Consider the following 24,966-nt stretch of genomic DNA (forward strand, 5'->3'; position numbering starts at 1 on the left):
GTGAGAAGGGCACAGAGTCTGGAAAAGGTTAGAGAGAAGTTACTTGAGTGGACAAAACATCGAGAGGTGGAATATAATGTGGGAAAGAGATTACCCTCTTTTGTCGGGCAAGTAGAAAAGTAAAATAATGATTTCAATGGCATGAGGTATAGAATCTTTCCATAAGAGAGATCTGGATGATCATACATGAAACACAAAATGTTAACATGCTGCACAACATATATTAGTAATAGTAAATGATGTGTTGGCAATTATTGCATGGAAAATGGAGAAGAAAAATGGCAAAATCTTGCTACAACTTTACAGGACGTTGATAAAACCATTTCTAGAACGCTGTATACAGTTTTGGTCTCCTTATCAAAGCAGGGGGTGTTAAGTTGTATTGGAGGCAATTCAGAGAATGTTCTTGATAAGTTTTGGGATGAAGAAAGGGGTTTTCTTATGGGCAACAGTTGACCTTTGCTCATTGGAGTTTAGAAGAATGAGATGATCTAATTGGAACATAAAAGATTCTGAATGGGGTTGGATGGGATAGATGCTGAGGTATTAAGGTAGTTGTGAGGCTTGGTAGATTTCTGGGAAATATTCACTAAAAGCAATATTCCAAGAAATAGCAACAGAGGAAAGGAAACAATTGGAAATGGAAGGACAAATTAGAAGTGAAGTTGAATAAATTTTCCAGCTTCATTCACTCCCCACACCCAGTCTGACTTCTGAGATGTAATTTCTCACTATTCAAATGGAGCTCACTCCTTGCAGAGTTTTAATGAAGCTCCATGTAAACTTGACCAACAGCACTTTATCTTTTGATTATGGTGCTTCACTGGCATCTGACTCAATGTTGAGTTCAACAATTGAAAAATCATAAATTTCTGCCTCCACTGTTTTGCATGGCAGCGTTTGTTGTTCCCATTCACACCTCCTCCCAGCCTATCTTTTGTCCCATTACCATCTCCATTTGCCTTGCAGTGTCATGACTTATATTGATTAGTCTCCTCTTCCTCCCACCTTATCACTGATCTTTCCTTCTGTTTTTCTTTTGTACATGCTAAAAATCATTATCACTAACTCTTTTTCTCTCTTTCCACATTTGAGAGAATACTGTTGATATGCGAGTAGATTATTAGTTTGGCTGCTACAGAAAATAGTCGTATTCTCATTGCCAAATAATCATTAATTTTCCATAAGTTTAATACAACACATTGTTTATGGCCTCTCTCTCAATAAGGGAGCATTTTAACTTTAGCACATACTTCCAGGGGCCATAAAATACCTGTTGAAAAATGTTAATGCCCAGATATCGGTCACTAAAATGTTGACCTGTTTCAAAAGTTGACGCTGCAACTACTGCTCATCCCTTTTTGCTTCTTTCTGCTTTAAAGAAATTATTTTAAACCATGCCCTTTAACATACAACAAATAACTCCAGAAAAGCATTTATACCATGTTGAAGAAGATCAGTCGAAACTGCTGACATTTTAACCTTTAAACATCAATCAGCATTGAGTCTTGAAATTGACTTTATAATAAATGATTTCATTTCTATGAGGAACCAAGAGGTTGAAAACTGCTGCTGTTTGAATGTAAGCAACAGTATTCACCCTTAGTGATTTTTGTATCTATCCAGACAGATGGATGCCAGACCAATTACATTTCATGAACTGTGACTTTTTCCTTTAATTCTGAAAAGAGAGTGAGGAGAAAATTAGAATTTTTTATGCTTTTCTTTCTTTAATAGACTGCAGATGACTTGGTAGAGATATTTTATAGAGGTAAATCTGACTTTACTTATATATAATAGACACCACAAGGATTTTTACAAAACCCTGCAAAGTCCTCCTCACAAATATCTGGGGATTGGTGCCAAATATTTGGGAGAACTGACTCGTCAAGCAAAATAACCTTCCAAAGTCAGACTCATGGGATCATATCTTTCAGCCAATTTCTCAGACTTGTACATCACCACTCTTGGGTATGTCCTGACTTACCAACAAGAGAGACCCACTATGCTGCTGCTGCAGCTACTTGTGGTTACTCCTGCTAGAAGATCTGCCACCATGCCAAGTCATGCCTCTTTGTCTTGTGCCATCTTCACATGTCAACTGTAATCATGCAAACACTCTGTGATGTCAATCATTCAAATATACCTAGATCGACCATCTTTCTGTTAGCCTTCACTTTTAGCTCTGATCAAATGGCTGAAATACCAACATTTTCTTTTTTGAATGTCACTCTTCATAGTTAGAAATCATAAAAACCCATCGGGTCTGCAACGACAACAATCCCTCCAGGCACTATCCCTGTTAACCACACATTTACCCGCTAATTCCTCTAACCTCCACGTCCTGAGATGCTGGGGGGGCAATTTAGCATGGCCAATCAACCTACTCTCACATCTTTGGACTTTGGGAGGAAACCGGAGCACCTGGAGGAAACCCACGTAGACATGGGAAGAATGTGCAAACTCCACACAGACAGTGACCCAAGCCGGGAATCGAGCCTGGGTTCCTGAAGCTGTGAGGCAGCAGTGCTAACCATTGTGCCACCGTGCCTTTTTGCTCTCACAATTAGGCACCTTTTCATTTGTCTTATGGTCTGCACATGGAATTTTTCTCAACGCCAGGTTAAAATCCAACAGATTTATTTGGTAGCAAAAGCCTGAGCTTTCGGAGCACTGCCCCTTCATCTGGTGAGTGGGAGTTCTATTCACAAACAGGGCATATAAAGACACAAACTCAATTTACAAAATAATGGTTGGAATTCGAGTCTTTGCAGATAATCAAGTCTTAAAGGTACAGACAATGTGAGTGGAGAGAGTGTTAAGCATAGGTTAAAGAGATGTGTATTGTCTCCAGACAGGACAATTCGTGAGATTTTGCGAATCCGAGTCATGGGGGTTACAGATAGTGTGACATGAACCCAAGATCTCGGTTGAGGCCATCCTCGTGTATGGAACTTGGCTATCAGTTTCTGCTCAGCGACTCTGCATTGTCGTGTATCGTGGAAGCCGCCTTGGAGAACGCTTACCCGAAGATCAGAGGCCGAATGCCCATGACCGCTGAAGTGTTCGCCAACAGGAAGAGAACAGTCTTGCCTGGTGATTGTCGAGCAGTGTTCATTCATCCGTTGTCGTAGCGTCTGCACGGTCTGCCCAATGTACCATGCCTCAAGACATCCGTTCCTGCAGTGTATCAGGTAGACAACGTTGGCCAAGTAGCAAGGGTGTGTACCGTGTACCTGGTGGATGGTGTTCACGTGAGATGATGGCATCCGTGTTGACGATCCGGCACATCTTGCAGAGGTTGCTGTGGCAGGGTTGTGTGGTGTCGTGGTCACTGTTCTCCTGAAACTTGGGTAGCTTGCTGTGGACAATGGTCTGTTTGAGGTTGTGCGGTTGTTTGAAATGGGGATGTGGGGATGGCCTTGGCGAGATGTTTGTCTTCATCAATGACATGTTGAAGGCTCTGGAGAAGATGTTGTAGCTTCTCCGCTCCAGGGAGTACTGGACGACAAAGGGTACTCTGTCCACCATGTCCCTTGTTTGTTTTCTGAGGAGGTGAATGCGGTTTTTTGCTGTGGCACATTGGAACTGTTGATGGATGCGTTGAGCGCCATATCCTGTTCTTATGAGGGCATCTTTCAGCATCTGGAGGTGTCTGTTATGATCCTCCTCACCTTAGCAGATCCTGTGTATACGGAGAGCTTATCCATAGGAGATGGCTTCTTTAAAGTGTTTAGGGTGGAAGCTGGAGAGGTGGAGAATCGTGAGGCTATCCATGGGCTTGCAGTAGAGTGAAGCGCTGAGATGACCATCCTTGATGGAGATGCATGTATGCAAGAATGCAGCCGGTTCCAGAGAGTAGTCCATGATGAGTCTGATGGTGGGATGGAACTTGTTGATGTCATCATATAGTTGTTTCAGTGATTGTTCACCATGAGTCCAAAGGACAAAAATGTCATCGATGTATCTAGTGTACAACATAGGTCCTGTGCGGACCTCCCTTCTGGTCACGCCTCCTGATTTCAGATTTCTCCACCAGGAATGTAGCCTCCTGGAATGTTCCAGGAGAGTCCATTGCATTAAACTGCTTCGCACTCACTGCTCATCTCCTTCTCACTTTAGCAGAATGTGTGGTAATTGTTTGTTCACAATGCTGGTCCTATTGGTACTGCTTGAATTTTTTAATTAAGTTTATTGGTCACAAGTTGGCTTACATTAACACTGTAATGAAGTTACTGTGAAAATCCCCTAGTCGCCACACTCCGGTACATTGAGGGAGAATTCAGCATGGCCAATGGATGTATCAGAAATATAACTAACCAGTGGATGTATCAGACTGTGGGAGGAAACTGGAGCACCCAGAGGAGACGCACGCAGATACAGGGAGAATGTGTAAACCTCACCTAGACACTGACCCAATCTGGGAATTGAACCCAGGTCCCTGGTGCCCCTCCACGTCCTCTCTATCCAGGCTTCGCAGTATGCTGTAAGTTTCAATAAGATCTCCCTCATCCTTCCAAACTCCAACGAGGCTGAATAAACTAGGCTTGTACTCGCTAGAGTTTAGAAGAATGAGGGGAGATCTCATTGAGACGTATAAGATGATGAATGGGATGGATAGGATAGAGGTGGAGAGACTCTTCCCGCTCAAAAAAGACAGTAGGACTAGGGGGCACAGCCTCAAGATAAAGGGGAGGCAGTTTAGAACGGAGTTGAGGAGGAACTTCTTCACTCAAAGGGTGGTGAATCTCTGGAATTCTCTGCCCGTTGAAGTGGTGGAGGCTGCCTCGCTAAATATTTTTAAGAAGCGGGTTGATGGGTTTTTGATAAGAGAGGGGATTAAGGGTTATGGGGAGAGGGCGGGAAAGTGGAACTGAGCCACAACAGATCAGCCATGATCTTATTGAATGGCGGGGCAGGCTCGAAGGGCTAGATGGCCTACTCCTGCTCCTATTTCTTATGTTCTTATGAGTACAGACCCAGAGTCCTAAACCATTCCTTATACAACAAACTCTTCATGCAGGGATCATTCTTGTGAACCTCCCCTGGACCCCTTCCAAGGCCAGCACATCCTTCCTTAGATTATGGGGCCCAAAACTGCTCACAATATTCCAAATGGAGTCTGACCAGAGCCTTATACAATCTCAGAAGTATATCCCTGCTCTTGTATTCTAGCCTTCTTGGCATGAGTGCCAACATTGCATTTGCCTTCCTAACTGCCGACTGAACCTGCACATTAACCTTAAGAGAATCTTGAACAATGACTCCCAAGTCCTTTTGTGTTTCTGATTTCCGAAACATTTTCCCATTTAGAAAATAGTCTCTGCTTCCATTCCTCTTTCCAAAGTGCATAAGCTCACATTTTTCCACATTGTATTCCATCAGCCCCTTCTCTGCCCACTCTCCTAACCTGTCCAAATCCTGCTGCAGCAACCCTGCTTCCTCAGTACTAACTGTCTGTCTACATATGTTTGTATTATCTGCAAACTTAGCAACAGTGCCTTTAGTTCCTTTCTCCAAATCACTAATGTATATTGTGAAAAGCGACCCCTGAGGCACACCACCAATCACTGGTTGCCATCCTGAAAAAGACCCATTTACCCCCACTCTCTTTCCTGCCAGTCAGCCGACCCTCTATCCAAGCCAGGATCTTATCCTTAACACTATAGTCACTTATTTAACAGTCTCCCATACGGCACCTTGTCAAAGGCCTTCTGGAAATCTAAAGTCACATCCACCAGCTCCCTTTTATCTAACTTCCTTGTTACCTCTTCAAAGAACTCTAACAGATTTGTCAGACATGACTTCCCCTTGACAAAGCCATGCTGACTCAGTCCTACTTTATCATGCACTTCCAAGCACTCTGCAATCTCATCTGTAATAATGGACATGAAAATCTTGCCAATGACTGAAGTCAGGCTAACTGCCCTATAATTTCCCATCTGCTGCCTCCCTGCCATCTTAAACAATGGCATTACGTTAGCTACTTTCTTGTCCCTGCCTCCAGTGATTTCTGAAAGATCATCCCCACTAATGCCGCCATAATTTCCTCAACTATCTCTTCTACAACTCTGGGGTGTAATCCATCTGCTCCAGATGATTTATCCACCTTTAGATCTTTTGGTTTCCCCAAAACGTCCTTAGTGATGGCCATCACACTCACCTGTGCCCCCTGCCTCTCCTGGAGCTCTGGCATCACACTGGTGTCTTCCACCGTGAAGATTAATGCAAAGTAAGTATTTAGTTCCTCTGTCAGTGCTTTGTTTCTGATTATTACTTCTCCAGTGGCTCCAGTACATTTTCCAGTGGTCCAGTGGCTATTTTTGCTTCTGTTACCTTTTATATATTGAAAACAACTCTTCCTATCTTTTTTATATTACCAGCTAGCTTACACTCATATTTCATCTTCTTCCCCAATTGCTTTATTAGTTGTTTTCTGCTCACTTTTAAAGGCTTCCCATTAATCCTTGCCACTTGTATGTTTTTTCTTTTGCTTCTATGCTGTCCTTGACTTCCCTCGTCAGCCATGGATGCCTCGTCCTCCCTTTAGCATGTTTCCTCCTCCTTGGGATGAATTTCCGTTGTGCCTTCTGAATAACTCTCAACAACTCCTGCAATCGCTATTCCACTGTCTTCCCTGCTGGGTTCCCTTTCCAATCAACTCTGCCCAACGTATGTCCTCGTAGTTATCTTTATTTACTTATCATACCGTTGCTTCTGATTCCAGCATCTCCCTCTCAAACTGCAGGGTAAATTCTATAATATTGTGGTCACTGCTCCCTAAGGAGTCCTTCACCTTAAGTTCTCTAATCAAGACTGTCTCATTACACATTACAAAATCCAGAATTGCCTGTACCCTAGTAGGCTCTGTCACAAGGTGCTCCAAAAAACATCTCTTAGACATTCCACAATTCCTTTTCTTGGGATCCATTACCTACCTGATTTTCCCAGTCCACCGGCATATTGAAGTCCCCCATGATTATTGTAATATTGCCTTTTTCATATGCCTTTCCTATCTCCTGATTTATTTTCTGCTCCTCATCCTGACTACGGCGAGGGAGCCTGTAAATAACTCCCATCAGGGTCTTTTTCCTTTGCGATTCCTCAACTCTCCTCACAGAGCTTCTATGCCTTCTGATCCTATATTACTTCTTGCTGTCGATTTAATTTCATTCTTAACTAACAATGCAACCTGCCCCCTTTGCCCATCTGCCTGCGCTTCTGATAGGATCCCAGCCCTGATCCCTTTGCAGAGTGGGGTTAACGATTCCAGCATGTGGAAGGAGTAGGGGGGCTTGCATTGTGGGGAGTGGCTAAGTGAAGAACAGCATAGAGCTCCACTAACTGTATATACATCACTACATGAGTCAGGACAGGGCCTGCTGTTTATCACCTACTGCCCTCCCTCAGCTGATGAATCTGTGCTCCTCCATGTTAAAAGCCACCTACAGGAAGCATTGAGGATCACAAAGGGTCAGAATATGCTAGCTGGGAGACACCGATGTCCATGACCAAGATTCTCTACCACTACTTGCCTTTAGATGTTACTGTGGATCCTGCTTTCATCCAAGTAGCCTCCAGCATAACCAGCCATTTAATTTGTCCTAATTTGCTCTAGGCAGCAGTGAGCTGAATGTAATCCTCTGATCATAACTTTAAATAGTACTTTTGTCTAGAGGTCTTCAGGAGGCCCTACTGGAATTCCGGATAAGTCCGACCAAGTCTATCGGGACATTCTTGGCAAACATCCCAGGAAAGTTTGGAAGCAGCCTGAGGCATGTCCCTAAGCTGCCATTACAATGTTGCAGACATGGACCAGTTCCACTGGGGCACCAATTTCTCAGGTTCCACAGGTTGGTTTCCACTTCAAATTGGAGTTTTCCTGTGGAATTGCACTCAATTCCAAAATGCACCCCAGATCATGGATCCATTGCAGACCATGGGTTTTGTTGCTTCAGATCTTTGAATTTTGAAGGGGCTTGAGGGGGAATGTGCAATACCAGTCAGCCTTAATTCCAATGACAGTTATGAGAAGTGGGAGAAGCATTGGTTGTTCTGCCAACCATTTCTTCGTAACTGCCTACGCCAGAATTGATGCCAGTGGATACTTGGCCATTGCTGACAGGACTTTTCTTTAAGAAAAACTTAACCAATGAAGTGGTAAGAAATGTTCTAGCATCTTGTACATTTAATTTTTTATGCGTCTGTTTTTAATTTGAATTGTTGCTGTTGGAACTGTTCTTAAGCCAAGCAACTGAAATGAATAAAATGTTGTGGGAAACTTTTCATTTAGTGCAATTGACAATACCAAGACAAAAACGGATGGTATAGTTGTCCACTGATATCCATAACCCGTTATAATATTTGGACAGTCTATTTATAGGATATAAAATTGATTTACTTGGCTGAATTTTATTACTGGTTTATCCAAAGGTCACTTTTAATGTTCCAGCAATTAGTTCTTATGAGAAATAAATGTACAAGTTTTATTCATTTGCTTTCTCATGCAACTTTGTTCAGGGCCAGAAAGCAGGGCACACAACATGTATATTTTACATCACTTAAGTTTGATGGCACAGCAATCTGATGAACAGATGTCAAAACATTCTGTGTACAGTTCATAAATTTGAAGGAACTAATGTTTGATAACTATAAACATAGGCTAAATGACAGATTATGTTTCCAAATTTGTCACTACTGAAAATGTGGAGTCAAAATAATTGGTTGTTAAGCTAGAATGAACTGACAGAATGGAATTTTTCTATTTTTTTCTATCAATTTTCATCTTCCTCTTCCTTCTCCTTGAAGTTGTAATTTATGAAGATGTTGGTCACCCACTAATACTTTGCCCAATCAGTCACTTTTCATACGTGACAGTTGGTGAGTGTCAACATACCATTGAGATGTTGAAGACGTTGCAACCAACTCTGATGCTGTCTTCACCCAACACCCATAGTGCGGCATGGTGGCACAGTTGTTAGCACTGCTGCCTTATAGCTTCAGGAACCTGGGTTCAATTCCCAGCTTGGGTCATTGTCTGTGTGGAGTTTGCACATTCTGCTCATGTCTGCATGGCTTTATTCTGGGTGGTCTAGTTTCCTCCCACAGTCCAAAGATGTGCAGGTTAGGTGCATAGCCATGCTAAGTTTCCTAATTCCTGGGATGTCTGGGTTACAGGGGTTAGAGGGGGTAAATGTGTGGGGTTATGGAGATAGGGCCTTTGTGGGATAGTTGTCGGTGCAGATTCGATTGGCTAAATGGTCTCCTTCTGCACTATAGGATTTCTATACATGTTTGCCTTTGAGACTGGGTGATTTATTTTTTCTCCTTCCCTCATCCAAGGTCACTGAGGTTACTTATTGTGTCCATATTGCAGTAAAATCTGTACAAACAAGAACCAAATTTGGATGTTTTACATTCTGTAAGATCAAGTACTCACTGCCTTTACCAGCTTAACTATTGGAGGAGCTTGAACATTGTGGATTTAACAGTTTTTCAGAATGTTAGGCTGAGTGCAAGAAGAAATTCTTCTAACTCCAATTCCAATCTCTAAACCTAGAACTTTGTTTAACCCATATCCTGGGTTTTGTCGGGAAGTTTCAGTTTTCAGTATGGTGACTTGAATAGGCAGATGCAACATATAACATTTAAACTGACCTAAAGTTGCAGTTCAAAGCAAAATGCATGTAAAGCCAAATTGGCCCACTCTGTATCACTTCACAGGAATAGACAGTGTGTGCGTCATTCTTCACCACTGCAGATAGTTTTTTGGACCAAGTTTGCTGTGTGAAAAATCTTGGTATACAACAGGCACAGCATTTGAACACAAAGACAACCAAATGTGAGTTTAGGTATGGTTATGGCAGATTGGAGCTCTTCCACAATTTGTTCTTTATGATTTATTTAATTGACCATCGGCACCGAAAGCATTATATGTCCATTACAAATGCAAGGATACACCATATGCTCTATTAACAGGTTCTTCTGTGTACATATTTTCTTTTAAGATGTTAGCATCTGATTTTCAGAAAAACCACAGACCAAGTGGAACTTGCATTTAAGAACAAATAAAGGCTTACTGCACATGCTAAATTTGCTTTATTATTAGTGAAGCAAAATATGATTGAAAAGAACAAATACATAATTTAAACCAAGACTATTAACCAAGTCTGTGGGCAGCACGGTGGCACAGTGGTTAGCACTACTGCCTCACAGTTCCAGGGACCTGGGTTCAATTCCCTCGGATCACTGTCTGTGTCAACTTTGCACGTTCTCTCTGTGTGTGCATGGGTTTCCTCCATGTACTGTGGTTTTCTCCCAGAGTTCAAAGATGTAAGGGTTAGGTGGATCGGCCATACTGAATTGACTCTTAATGTCAGGGAGAGTAGCAGGGTAAATATGTGGGGTTACAGGGATGGGGCCTGGGTGGAAATGTGGCTAGTGCAGACTTGATGGGCTGAATGGCCTCCATCTACATTGTAGGGATTCTATGATAATCTATGGTTAAAAGTAATTTAATTTCTGTTTGCTCAGTTTACGTCAGTTTATTCCCTAATACTGCTGTAATTGAAAACTTCCATTTTGGTATGTCCAATTTGCTGGAGTTTAAGCTACTGAACTAATAATATGAAACCATCATTTATTGTTAAACAAGTACATTTTTTATATGCTCGTTAACCAATATGGTCAGCCAGTAGCTACTTTCCATTGAAAGTGATTAAAGAATTCAGTGAGAAGTCTCCAAAGTGCATCAACTTATCAAAGATCAGTTCATATTTTTTTTAAATGCTTTCAAGATTACTGTTTCTGCATCTTGGAAAAACTAAGTTTTTGTTTAGTTATATTTTATACAAATCAGTATGGGCCTTCTTGGAAACTGGTCCTTACATTTCAATCCTTAATGTTTCCTTGAATGAAAAAAATCAAGTTCAAGAGGAAGTATCATTTTACTTATGGTTACTTGACTTTACGTTAATGTAAAACCATTATGACCCTGCTTTGCAAAAGTTTTAGTTTAATATTTCAGATATTGTGGTACTTTATAGAATCCTTCCAAGGGCTAGTGCTGAAGATCTGTAATTGTTTCCAGATGCAAAAATATTTGGTTTGGATGCGAGACAAGTTTGCACTACTTTCCTCTGTGCTTTAACTTCCTTGGGTTAGAAATACAACTGCTATTGATGTATTAGAAAGTGTACCCTGTAGACTCCTTAGCAGTTATAAGGTACATTTTCTGATGGGAAGGGCCAAAGCAATTAAACCGGACAGCTTACGTTTCTATTGTGACATCTCCCCTACTTACACAGCTTCTGTTGGTTGGGGAGCAAATTCAAAATATTTGTATTGAAACATATACTTGCGTTAGAAGTTTGTCTTAGATTTTTAATCCTGTGATGAAGTAACAAGGGGCCTTTTTCTTCATGCATATCACACAGCTTTTGGCCTTCTTGACGCTAAGTTTCAGAATTTCTCCTCTCAACATCTCCATCTCTGCACCCCTCTCCACCTTTAAGATCCTACTGAAAGTCTCTGACCAAGTTTCCAATCACCTTCTTGAGGACTTACTTCTTTGCCTTTGTATTAATTTTTGCCTGACTTTCATCCTCTGAAGTGTATGGGACAGTTTTCTTTGTTAAATATGTGACATAAATACAATTTGTTGTCCCTGTTAGCATGCGACTGCTAGTCTTTTTTCCCAACTTATTCTGGGTGGGGCAATGATTCATCATTTTCTTCCCTCAGTGCCAATGGATGGTTGGGTCCAGTCCTCCAAACTCCAACCCCTCCCTACCCCCATTCCAATCCCAAACTATTCCATATTCAGACACTGCAACAACCTCTTTCCAGTGTTCCACAACTGTGATCACTGTGGCTGCAATCAGCCAAAAAACGTTATGATTTATATTCTTAACTTCAAGTCTTCTGAAACTGATGCTACGTTAAGGGCAGATTGGTGAGTTACATCTAAGCTTAGAATAGAAATATTTTTTGGTGCGGTATTTGAAATTGAGAAAGGCAGTGGAAAAAGTTCAACCTCAAAAATGCAGCCCAAATGTGACATACGTGTTGATATGCTACTCTCCTTCAATGAATGAGGAAATTAATCAATATCATTGATTAGAAAAATGGAGCTGTGTATTGCTAAATTGTTCCCAATTAAGCAACACTATGAAACAAATATTGGAAATCTGATTATACCTGTATATTGGTTAGACTACTGAAATATAACAAGTTGTTCAGATGTAAGTTGTAAGGCTGTTGCATAAGATAAAGCTGCATGGAGTTACGGGTAATGTATTTGCATGGATGCAGAATTGGTTAACAAACAGAAAGCAAAGAGTGGGGATAAATGGGTGTTTTTCTGGTTGGCGATCAGTGACTAGCGGTGTGCCTCAGGGATCAGTGTTGGGTCCGCAACTGTTTATAACTTACATAGATGGTTTGGAGTTAGGGACCAAGTATAGTGTGTCAAAGTTCGCAGATGACACTACGATGAGTGGTCGAGCAAAGTTTGCAGCTGACACTGAATGGTTGCAAAGGGACATAAGTAGTTTAAGTGGGTGGGTAAGGTCTGGCGGATGGAGCACAACATTGGTAAATGTGAGGTCATCCATTTTGATAGGAATAACAGCAAAATGGACTATTATTTAAATAGTAAAATATTACAGCATGCTGTTGTGCAAAGGGACCTGGGAGTCCTTGTACATGAATTTCAAAAAATTGGTTTGCAGATTCAACAGATAATTCAGAAGGCAAATGGAATTTTGTCCTTCATTGCTAGAGGTATGGAGTTGAAAAACAGGCAAGTTATGTTGCAGCTGTATAAGTTGCTGGTGAGGCCACACCTGGAGTGCAGGTTTGGTCTCCTCACTTTTGAAAGAATATACTGACACTGGAGGGGCTGGAGAGGAGATTCACTGGGTTGATTCCGAAGTTGAGAGGGCTGATTTATGAGGAAAGACTATGTAGACTGGGACTATACTCATTGGAATTTAGAAGAATGAGGGGGATCTTACGGAAACATATAAAATTATGAAGGGAATAGCAAAGATAGAAGCAGGGAGGTTGTTCCTACTGGCAGGTGAAACTAGAATGAGGGGGCTTGGCCTCAAAATAAGGGGGAGCAGATTTAGGACAGAGTTGTGTCGGAATGTCTTCACCCAAAAGGTTGTGAATCTAAGGGATTTCCTGCCCAGTGAAGCAGTTGAAGCTACCTCATTGAATGTTTTTAAGGCAAAAGATAGATTTTTGAACAGTAAAGGAATTAAGGGTTATGGTGAGCAGGCAGGTAAGTGGAGTTGAGTCCACGAAATGTTCAGCCATGATCTTATGAGGGGAGCAGGCTGAAGAGGCCAAATGGCCTACTCCTGCTCCCAGTTCTTACGTTCTCATTAAGAAGGTATTTGCATTCATATCGTGCCTGTCTCAACTTCAGGTCATCCCAATGCTCTACAGAGCTTTGATTTGATTAATTATTGTCACATGTATTAGTGTACAGTGAAATACATTGTTTCTTCCACACTATACAGGCAAAGCATATAATACATAGAAAAGGAAAGGAGCAAGTGCAGAATGTAGTGTTATGGTCATAACTAGGGTGTAGAGAAAGATCAACTTAATACGAGGTAGGTCCATTGAAAACTCTGATGACAGCAGAGAAGAAGCTGAGTCGATTGGTACATGTTCTCAGACTTTTGTACCTATTTCCCCATGGAAGAGAGTATGTCCTCGGTGTGTGGGGTCCTTAATTATGCTTGCTGCTTTTCCGAGGCTTTGGAAATGTAGACAGAGTCAAAAGATGGGAGACTGGTTTGCGTAATGGACAGGGCTTCATTCACGACCCTTTGAAGTTTTTTGCACTCTTAGACAGAGCAGGAGCTAAACCAAGCTGTGATATAACCAGAAAGAATGCTTTTTATGGTACGTCAGTAAAAGTTAGTGAGAGTCATCGTGGACATGCCAAATTTCCTTAGCCTCCTAAGAAAGTGGGCTTCCTTAACTATAGCATCAACAAAGAGGGATCAGGACAGATTGCTGGTATTGTGGACACCTCGAAAGTTGAAGCTTTGGCCGCTTCCACTTCATCCCCATTGCTGGAGACGGGCATGTTCTCCATTGCGATTCCTGAAATCAATGACTAACTCCTTAGTTTTGCTGACATTGAGAGAAAGATCATTCGCGTCACATCAGTTCACCAAATTCTCTATCTCTTACCTGTGCTCTGGCTTATCATTGTTTGAGATCTGACCCAGTATATTGTCCCTAAATTAGTTTTCCCTCAATGTGGAATGCCATAAGCATAGACAAGGGTCATGGATGGAGAGGGGACTCGTAATGTTAAAATGGCGGCACAGGCTCGTTGGGCCGAAGGGCCTGTTTCCCGTGTTCTTTGTAGTGGTGTCCTCGGGAAACTTGAAAATCAAGTTGGAGGGGAATTTGGTCACACAGTCATAGGTGTATGAGGAATATAGGGCTGTGGGGACAGTTTTGTGGGCACCGGTGTTGAGGTTGATCATGAAGGAGGTGTTGTTCCCTATCTGTAGATTAGGAAGTCTGGGATCCAATCATAGAGAGAGGAGCCAAGCCTCAGGCCATGGAGCTTGGAGATGAGTTTCATAGGAATACTGATGTTGAAGGCTGAGCCGTAGTCAATAAAGAGAGTCTGATGTAGGTGTGTTTGTTATCTAGGTGTTCCAGGGTTGAGTGTAGGACCAGGGAGATGGCATCTGTTTGGACTTGTTGCAGCAATAGGCGAACTGTAGTGGATCCAGGTAGCCTGGGAGGCTGGAGTTGATTTGTGCCATGGCTAACCTTTTGAAGCACTTCATAATGTTGGATGCCAGAGCCACCAGGCGGCAGTCACTGGGGCATACTGCCAGGCTTTTTTTTGGTACCAGGATGAAGGTCGTCTTGAAGCAAATAGGGACCCCAAATTGGTGTAAAAAGATGTCTGCAAATACCCCTGCCAGCTGATCCACACAGGATCTTAGTGTTTGTCTGGGTATCCCATCTGGTCCAGTTGCTTTCCATGGGTTGATATTCAAGAAGGCTGCTCTGATGTCCGCGATGGTGACCTCAGATACAGATTCATCTGTGGTTTCTGAGGTGGTGGGCAACCTCTTGTGCAAAACAGGCATAGAATGCATTCAGCTCATGGGGGAAAATGCACTCATGCGGCGATTTTCCATGCCTTCATCTTCTTGCCTGTCATGTCCTGCAGACCTTGCCATAGTCAGTGAGAGTCCGTGTAGCTAGCCTGGGACTTGGCTTAGTCCGGTTCTGTCTTTTGGCATCTTTGATGGATTTCCGTAGATCATGTCTGGCTTCCTTGTTCAGGTTGGCACAGTGGTTCGCACTGCTACCTCACAGCACCAGGAACCCGGGTTTGATTCCTGGCTTAGGTCACTGTGAGGAGTTTGCATGTTCTCCCTGTGTCTGCTTGGGTTTCCTCCGAGTGCTCTGATTTCCTCCCACATTATGAAAGACATGCTGGTTAGGTGCATTGCCCCAAACAGGTGCTGGAGTGTGGCAACTAAGGGAATTTCACAGTCACTGCAGTGTTAATGTGAGTCTTTCTTGTGACTAATAAATAAACTTTTATTTTGAGGTCAGGGTCACCTGACTTGAACGCTTCAGACCTGGAGTCCAGCAAGCAATGGATTTTCCCTCTGTGATTCTTTGGCACACAGTCTTCTACACACTTACTAATGAAGTCAGTTACAGTAGTGATATACGCGCTCAGCTTAGTCGCTGAGTTTTGAAAATTGACCAGTCTCCTGACTCGAAGCAGTCCCGTAGGAGATTATTCGATTCCTCAGACCAACATTCCGCAACTTTCTTGAATGGATTCTCCTATTTCAGTTTTTGCTTGTAAGCCGGGAGCAGGAGCAGTGCCTTGTGGTCTGATTTACCAAAAGTGTGGAAGGGCGATAAAGCGGTAGGCGTTTTGATATTTGTGTAGCAGTGGTCTGGGATGTTTGGGCCTCTGGTGCAACAGGAGACGTTTTGGTGATGTATTGGCAAGACACTCTTGAGCTTGGTCTGTCTGAAGTCCCCAGCCACAATGAACAAGGCTATTTGTGGTGATGTGTATTTCGAGTGATGTACACATGGGGTGGGATGTAAACCGCTGTCAGGGTAACAGAGTTGAACTCTCACAAATGGCAGTAGACATGGTATTTTAGCATCAGGTATTCTAGGCCCGGGGAGCAGAAACTTGCCAGTATTGCTATGTCTAGGCACCACAAGATTAGAAGGCAGACCCCACTTCCTCTAGTCTTGACTGAGGCCGCTGTACGGTCCATTCAGTGACTGAGAAGCACTCTTGTTGTAGGGCACAGTCCGGTGAAGCAGGACTCCATGAAACAGAATACACCTCACAGTTCCCTTTGAAAAGTGAGTCTGACTTAAGTTCATCTAGTTTGTTTTCCAGAGATTGGACATTTGCCAGGAGTAATCTGAGGAGGAGAGTCTTGAGATTGCATTGCTTCACTCTCACCTGCAGGCCTGCACGTTTTCCATGCTTTCTGGAGTGACTGCTTCTTTTTGTGCCTGGGAGAGGCCTCTTTGAATATTGTCACCGTTCTGACGACATGGCAACAAAATTACACTCAATAAAGTTCCACAAACTGCAATTTCATAAATGACTAGATCATCAGTTTCACGTGTTGGATCAGGGATTGATTTTGGCCAGGACACTAATAGAAATCCACTGTTCTTTGAAAAGTGGTGTGGGATCTTTTCAGTCCATCTGGGCCTTGGTTTAGTATCTCACCCAAAGGATAGCTCCTCTGACAGTGTATCATTATCTCTGACTGTACTGGCAACCTAGAATTGGAATAGGACTTGAAGCCATGATCTTTTAAGTACAGCAACAATGCTGTTACCAAGCTAAGGCTGTTTGAAGGAAGGTTCTAATTCTGATCTTTTGCTAATTGGTGTTCCTCTGATTTGGAGTCATGCTTAAATTAATTCCTGGTCCTCTGGGCTCAGTGTCAGCATGTCGCAGTTTTACAGCATTAATTTTGCATGTGCTGTATTTTCTAATTGTATCCTAGTCGGACTTGTTGTCTTGCTTGCCTGCCTTCTCCACCACCATACTCCCAGTCTACCTTTCCCAATTCTCACACTTCCTGTTGCCCCACTCCAATTGTTAATAGCCCAAGGACCTCTCTACCTCTACCCATGATCTAGTCCATCTCTTCCCAAAATACTTCCAGGATCAGAGCCTTTCCTGTTATAATGGCTCCAGTGGATCCCACCTTCGCACTTCTCCCAAATGCTTGTCCTTAAAATCTTGTAGCTTTTCAAGCTCATCAATATCTGCTGTGGAGACACAACAAGGCATCAGGATACAAATTGCAGCATGCATCTATTGCCTTCAACTCCTTGGTACAATAGCCTGATGGATGGGCCTGGAGATTTCACTGGATTGCATTGGTATCTCCAGTGCAATTTGGTCAAGATCAGCCAAACCAGTGCAAGACATCAGGGATTTGAGGTCTATGTTACACCCTGGCTATATCAGATATTTTTGGAGCAAATTTAAAAGCCATCATGCTGGAAGCAGGCCATACGTCGAGTTTCTGCTAATTGTGCTTACGAGGGCATTCTTAAAATTAAACTTTGTTAGGTTGCAAGGGCACTAATAGGTATCTTTTGAAGCTTTAAATACTCAGTATTTATTTTGCTGAGGAAATGGGTTTGTACAACTTATTTTTAAGTATTTTCAATTATTTAAAACGGCGTTACTAACGGCTGCTGGCCGAGATTAAAATGCTTTTTTTTGTACAACCAAATTACCATTCTTAAATATTCGTTTCTAAAACACTGCCCAATTGAAGTGGTTTATGTCAGAGTTTACGTCGTCGATGTACAGATGAGTTCGCATGGTTACTCGAGTAAGGAATTCATTTTGCAAAAATAAAGTCACTTTGAATGCCGCTTGTTCCCAGATCACCAATTGCACTTGAAGTGGATACTTTTGGCTATGATTCCCACTGGCTAATCTCTTGCAACTACAATTACCAAATACAGCAGGAAAACATGAGTGAAGAATGAACTCAATTCTGATTTGGAATGGCTTGTAAATGATTTTTTTTTCAGCAAGCCTCTGAATTGAAAAACAAGCTGGAAAGCAAAATGACACACAAAGCAGCATGCTCCTAAAGAAATTACAGCATTATTAAACTTTGGAGTTGCTCCAAATAGAAGTCTTGAACTTAAATGTGCTTATTTAGGCAGAACCTCTGGTAATGCCTCACAAAAGCAGAAATATTTGATGAAAGAAAGTTGAAATTAGATTGGTCTTTTCAGATTTATATGTTAACCTTTGTTTTAAAACCCATATGAGCAGAAATGTATTTATTTACTCAAATGTGATATGTGAGGGCAACATTTTAATTTATTTATTGACTTTCCCTGTGTAAAGAAAAGATTACTTATTTATTTTCCAGAACAATTATTTTTTTTGTCTCTGAGGAATTTCCTGACAAGCTTCTTCATTGTTAAAGAAGGTATGCACCACTGCCTCATTTCGACTGTGTTATTGGCTCACCATTGAAACACTATGGGAGGCTGTGTTGTGCAGTTAAACTGAAGGGAGTTTTGCTAATTTGGTGCTTTCCAGATCAACCTTGAGGTCTAAATTCATATACCATCCTATCTATTTGGTCTCAGTAAAACATTTAAAACTCAGTTTTGACCTGTACTTGCCTGTAATTCTACAATAGGCTGATGATCTGGATCAGCCTTGGTCCAAACATGGATAAAGAGTTGAACTCGTAGGTGAGATGCGGTTGACTGTCATTGATTTCAGGGCAACATTTGACCATGTGTGGCATCAAGGAGCCCAAGTAAGTTTGGAGTCAATGGGAATTGGGGAAAGCTCTCCACTGGCTGAGGTCATACCAAGCACAAAAGCAGGAGTTCCTCCGGGAAGTGCCCGAGGCCCAGTCGTCTTCAGTTGCTTCATCAGCGAACAGGAGTTCCTCCGGGAAGTGTCCTAGGCTCAGTCATCTTCAGTTGCTTCATCAGTGAGCTTCCCTCCATCAAAAGGTCAGAAATGGAATGCTCCCTGGCAATTGCACAATATTCAGCACCATTTGCTCTGCTTCTATATGCAGCAAGACCCGGGCAACATTCATGCTGATGAGTGGCAAGTAAAATTTGCACCACAGAAGTGACAAGTAATGATCGTTTCCAACAAGAAAGAATCTCCCCATCACCGCTTGACATTCAATGGCTTTACCCTTGCTGAATTCCCCATTATCAATGTCCTGGGGGTTACTATTGAACAGAAACTGAACTGGACCAGCTTTATAAATACTGTGGCTACCAGAGCAGGTCAGATGTGAGGAATTTTGTGGTGAGTAACTCATCTTCTGATTCCCCAAAGCCTGTCCAGCGTCTACAGGGAACAAGTCAGGAGTGTGATGGAATACTCTCCATTTGGCAGGATGAGTGGAGCTCCAATAACATTCAAGAAACTCAACCCCATCCAGGACAAAACAATAAGCTTAAGAATTTTCCAAGCTTTTCTTTTCATCTCTTTAGAACTTACGTGGTCATGGAGTTCCTGCCATCGTGATTGTGGTGCAGGCTTGATAGACCAGCTGATGTTTTGTGGCTTGGAGGGGAACTTATAAGGTGGTGGTGTTTCCTTACATTTTCTGCCTTTGTAGAGGTTATGGGTTTGAAATGATGCCCACTGTGTATTGGCGGTGAAGCTCAGCAATAAATTCAAACCAAGTCTTACATAATCAATGTTGCTCAACATTTTTACATGTTCATTATTGAATGAGTTAAATAGTACATGTCCTAGAAACAAAGCAAACATTTTGTTTAGGATTAGGAACTATTTCACCCTTCCTTCACTGTTGGTAGATCGAAATCCTGGGACACTGTTCCTCACCTCACTATGGGTGTACCTATGCCACGTGACCTATCCCAATTCAAGAAGTTGGCTCACTACCACTTCCTCAAGGGCAATTAGCAATGGACAATGAATGCTGGCTTAGCCATTCTGTGAAAGAAAATAAATGAAAAAGCTTTTTTTTTTAAGCTTTGAATTAAACGCTTGGAGCTATAATTGCTCTCCGGAAAAGTGTAAAATCAGAAAAGATTGGATTGTATGCGTACAGATGGATTATTTCAGTTTGAAAGACTGGGGAGGACCCCGGGGACGTGCACTTAAATTACACAAAAGTACGAATAAACCAGGGACAGTTTTCTTATTTTCCCTGAGAGTTAAACTCTGGAATATATTGCCAGCCTGTACAGTGGATGCTAACTCTCTCCATGTCTTCAAAATGGAGCTTGTTCTCAGCTAGCACAAAGATCACAGCATATTAACGTTGGCATTCTGAGTCAATGTCATCTCTTTAACTCGTTGATCTGAAGAAATGCGATAAGAATTTTCCAAGCTTTTCTTTTCATCTCTTCAGAGCTTATGTGGCCATGGAGTTCCCGCCGTCGTGATTGTGGTGCAGACTTGACAGACCAGCTGGTGTTTTCTTCCCTGTCATTTTGATATGTTTGTTTTGTTTCTAGGACATGTACTATTTAACTCATTCAATAATGAACATGTAAAAATGTTGAGCAGCATTGATTAAGTAATACTTGGTTCTAATTTATTGCTGAAACTGATTGTATTATGATAAACTATCTCAAACCCCAGAACTCTGAAAAGCCCATATTTATTTAAAAATATCCTTCATTTTTCATTCTTTTAAGGGCAATTTAGTTACAGGGTACAAATTGTTTGTATTTCTAACGATGGCACCAGTGAACCTTGCTCTCTTGGGTTATTCATTCACATCTATTTGAATCATATTCTTAACAAGTATTCATCTTTGACTTTGCAAACGATGGGTTCTTCATAATTAGACTTACGAGGCAAAACCTATCCTCTGGTTCTCTGGATTGGAAATGGGCCTTAATGAGAAGATTGAGTGCTTTTGGCTCAATGTGCATATGTAGACATCAGTAAAGTACGTAACATTTAAAACAAGGCAAAATGAATGTAAATCAGTTTGGTTACAATGCTAAAGATTGCCAAAGCGCAAATAGATAATTAACTTTATTTTACAGGAATGAAAACATGACTTGGTGAATCCAATTTTAACTCAGTAAATTGGCATTCGTCCTATGTTCAGATGTCATTTCCTTTTTTCTCCCTCTCTCTTTTCCACCTAACATTACTGCCCCTTTCCTCCTCTTGAAACGTTGCTTTTCCATTTTTTGACAATGCAACTCCTATATCTTGTTCTTTTTTCACTTATCTCCATTTTTTCTAATCTTACCTAAACTACTGAAAGCGTGTTTTACAAAATCAACTTTGGAGGAGAGTAATGAAAATAAAAGTGAAATGAATTAGTCTTTCTCTTCTATCTCACTTTCCTATCCTTTGGATTTCCAATTGGAAGCTAAGAATTCACAATATTCAAATGTTCCAGTTGGCTTCATAGACATCCATTTCACTAATTAAAGCAGTTAAAACCATTTCTTACTGCAAGATATAAGCCACAGTTTCGTAGATGAGTCAAGTCTGCAGGATACACACATAATAAATAGTGAAATTTTAATTTCAGACTAAAATAATGTCAGTTTCCATGTTTTGAAACATAGTGCCAAATCTTCACCTGGACGTGGGAAAGACTGACCTGTGCACTTTCACGACTGGCAAGTTGCACGCCAGATCCACTTGTGACTTCATCCACCTGGTTCACAGTGCAGTTTGTGGATCACAAACCACCAGTGCTCCTCGATTCTCCGAAACCATATCACCCAGCTCCTAAATGTTTAAAGCTCCCCTAAAGGCTCACACACCATCCATGCCAGCCCATGACCCCTTAAGATCCCAGCTGTGAAGGCACCCATGTCATCCCTAAGTTCCCCTGCATCTTCCTGCATCCTTTTAGAAGGATGAGGGGGGATCTTGTAGAGACGTATAAGATAATGAAAGGAATGGATAGGGTAGAGGGAGGGAGATTCTTCCCGCTCAGAAAGGACAGCAGGACTAGAGGGCACAGCCTCAAGATAAGGGGGGGGGGGGGGGGGGGTGCAATTTAGAACGGAATTGAGGAGGAACTTCTTCACTCAAAGGGTGGTGAATCTCTGGAATTCTCTGCCCGTTGAAGTGGTGGAGGCTACCTCGCTAAATATATTTAAGACATGGGTAGATAGGTTTTTGACAGACAAGGGAATTAAGGGTTATGGGGAGAAAGCGGGAAAGTGGAACTGAGCCACTTCAGATCAGCCACGATCTTATTGAATGGCGGGGCAGGCTCGAAGGGCTAGGTGGCCTACTCCTGCTCCTATTTCTCATGTTCTTATGTTCCACATCCCCTCAGATCAGCCTTGCTATCTCTATACATCTTTGTATCCTCCACGTTCCCTCTGATCCTCCACGTTCCCTCTGATCCTCCACGTTCCCTCTGATCCTCCACGTTCCCTCTGATCCTCCACGTTCCCTCTGATCCTCCACGTTCCCTCTGATCACGGATACCACTTCTATGTCCCCCATGCATTCTCCATAACCAATGGCCAAATATGCACATTGTGCAGCTCTCAGACTCCATGCATTGTCAATGAAAATGAGCTATATCTAATAAAAGCTTGGGTATAATTGATTTTGCGAAAAAGAATACATTTTGTGATGTGCAAAAAACCTTGTAATCCGATTATCTTGTGCCAACAAACAATAACACACATCAAAGGGGCAAACCATACAATTTCTTGAAATTGTCATTCAAGTTCAGATGAATGAAATACATACTTTGATGATGACCATTAACACTTGAAACTCACTTGATAATGGTCACAGCTGTCCAAACAATAAACTGCTCTCAGGGACCTAAAGAATAGAAGATACTCATTCCAGTTTCGAAGCAGAGTTACTGTCAGCAAATGTAGGGAATTAGATGATGAGATATTTTCCAAATGTCAAAACTGGGCTTTTTTTTAATTTGATGGAACCATTTAAATCACAGTAAAAAATATGACAACACAGGCTGGTGGGACATTATTATGCATTTTTCTTTGGACAAGCACTGCAATGTATACGAACAATAGACCAAGTCAGTCAATGGAAGGATTCATTTACCTTTAAAACAGATCCCTACAATGAATGACTGCATAAAAACAAATCTGCATTATAATAAAGCACTCAATAGTGACATTTGAAAGTTTGGAAACACTTACATTTACCTCTCTGAATGTTCGAGACTCCTCTGCAGGCTTTCCATTTTCTTCACAAAATCTCAAAGCCAGCATGCTTTTGATCAGCTTCAAAAACCCCACACCACCAGATAAAAATGGTATTCAGGGAGAAATCTGATTTTTATCCCTCATTTAAAGTGGGGAACTGGACCTCAGTGGGACGTTTGTGCATCTTGCACACTAGGCATTCTCAAACCACAGGAAGAAAAAGATCTATTGGAGTTGAGAATGCAGAGGAAAATCAAATTTTCTCCAAAAAAAAATTAATTGTGACTATTTGGGCATTTAAACCATGTGACTGAACCCTGACAAAGATTTGACCTTCTAGAAAAGAACTATTTCTGAAATACCTACCTGTACTTCTGTGTTTCACCATCCAAGTAGAATTGATTGTACAATGAAAACCCTTCATTCGCTTCCCAGTCTCGCATTTGGATACGAAGGACGTAGTTCTTCTTACTGGTTAGCTGATGAGTAAATTCATTTCCCAACCAATATTCTCCAGCAGGATCACCAAACCCCTACAATGAAATTACTTTGTCTTAGTGCAATCCATTTTTGAGCATTTATAATGAATGTTCATTGTTTTCATTATGTTATTGGTGATTTCTTAAGGAGAATGGAACTGTAAAAGTGATCTGCCCTTCTCTGCCTTCTCCCCCATCCACTCAAGCAACAGGGCTTAGATAATAAGATTGTGCTGTCACCTAAATGCCGTTGATCTCTTGCAGTATTGTGTTTGAACATGATGTTAAATTGTGGGCTTTAATATAACACTTTTTAAGAGATTGTACCAATAACAGGTTAATTATTGATATTTTTCCCTAGTTCTTTTTGGACCTTTTATTTGCTAGTGGTTTTTCTGTCGTGCATCTTTTCCCAGCTGTGAAGTCAATGAGGCAGTACGCAACAATGGCTGTTCTGTTACCAGCTAAAAGATGCTGAACAATGTTACAATTTCCTTCCTTCATCCAACCTATACAAGCCAGCTCTGTCTTAGAAAGCACAGTTGAGATAGAATCTCAATATGCGGAAGCATCTGTTTTTCCACCATCGTAGAATAGTATGTTGGAGCGCCAACTCGGACAACCACAATAAACTGTCTATTTGGTTGCATAATGAGTTCCCCAATTTTAAAAGAAGTGTTGAAATGACCTTCCCAGTGTGTTATCTTAAAGGAGCAAGGTCTCACATTTGATTTCTAGTTTGCGCTGTTAGTTGGTCTTAGCTGGAGGAGACTACACTTGGTTTCCTTCGCCTGAAATAAGAAGCAGAAATGTTACTGCTTTTGATCACTATCCTGTGACAATGGCTGGATAATGCACATCTGCTGAAGGCAGGATGAGACTTTGCTGTGACAATTTGACAATCTAATAACCTGGCACTATTTTATCATACGTAAAACAAAATGCCATTTAAATGAGGTCTGGGAGAACTGTTGAATCTGTAGAGCTGCAATCCTGCACAAGTAAGCACCTTCAAGGGCTGAAGGATAGAAGTAGTCCAAATGGTGTAGATATACCTGATCTCAATTGTATCGGAGACCACTAATTATTCATGAAGCAATTAGCATGAATAGAGGCTATTTACTATGTATCTAGGACTCTGAAACACATATGCAGTCAATTAAGGCATTTTTGAAAACGAATCCTTAGAGAAATTAAAAGCTAACTATGGGCACAAAGGTAAGCAAATGCTTGAAAGATTCCTGGTACTTGCTCAGACTTCTGAGCTTATTATTTTAAA

At 41.6% G+C, this 24,966-nt stretch overlaps 2 protein-coding genes across 3 annotated transcripts in view; one reads left to right on the forward strand and one right to left on the reverse strand.

Moving 5' to 3' along the window:
• Nucleotides 1-24,966, forward strand: part of mcph1 (microcephalin 1) — a 315,247-nt gene that overhangs the window by 136,129 nt on the left and 154,152 nt on the right. The window lies entirely within an intron of this gene.
• The window catches only part of angpt2a (angiopoietin 2a), a 106,957-nt gene that overhangs the window by 12,103 nt on the left and 69,888 nt on the right, over nt 1-24,966 (reverse strand). For both annotated transcript variants that reach the window (XM_080192033.1, XM_080192032.1), the window contains one exon: nt 23,575-23,741. In XM_080192033.1, the coding sequence (XP_080048159.1) occupies nt 23,575-23,741 (167 nt within the window). The remainder of the gene's footprint in view (nt 1-23,574; nt 23,742-24,966) is intronic.

The sequence above is a fragment of the Carcharhinus amblyrhynchos genome, chromosome 7, assembly GCF_965287045.1.
Source record: "Carcharhinus amblyrhynchos chromosome 7, sCarAmb.v2.hapA, whole genome shotgun sequence".
In the NCBI taxonomy this organism is placed as follows: Eukaryota; Metazoa; Chordata; class Chondrichthyes; order Carcharhiniformes; family Carcharhinidae; genus Carcharhinus; species Carcharhinus amblyrhynchos.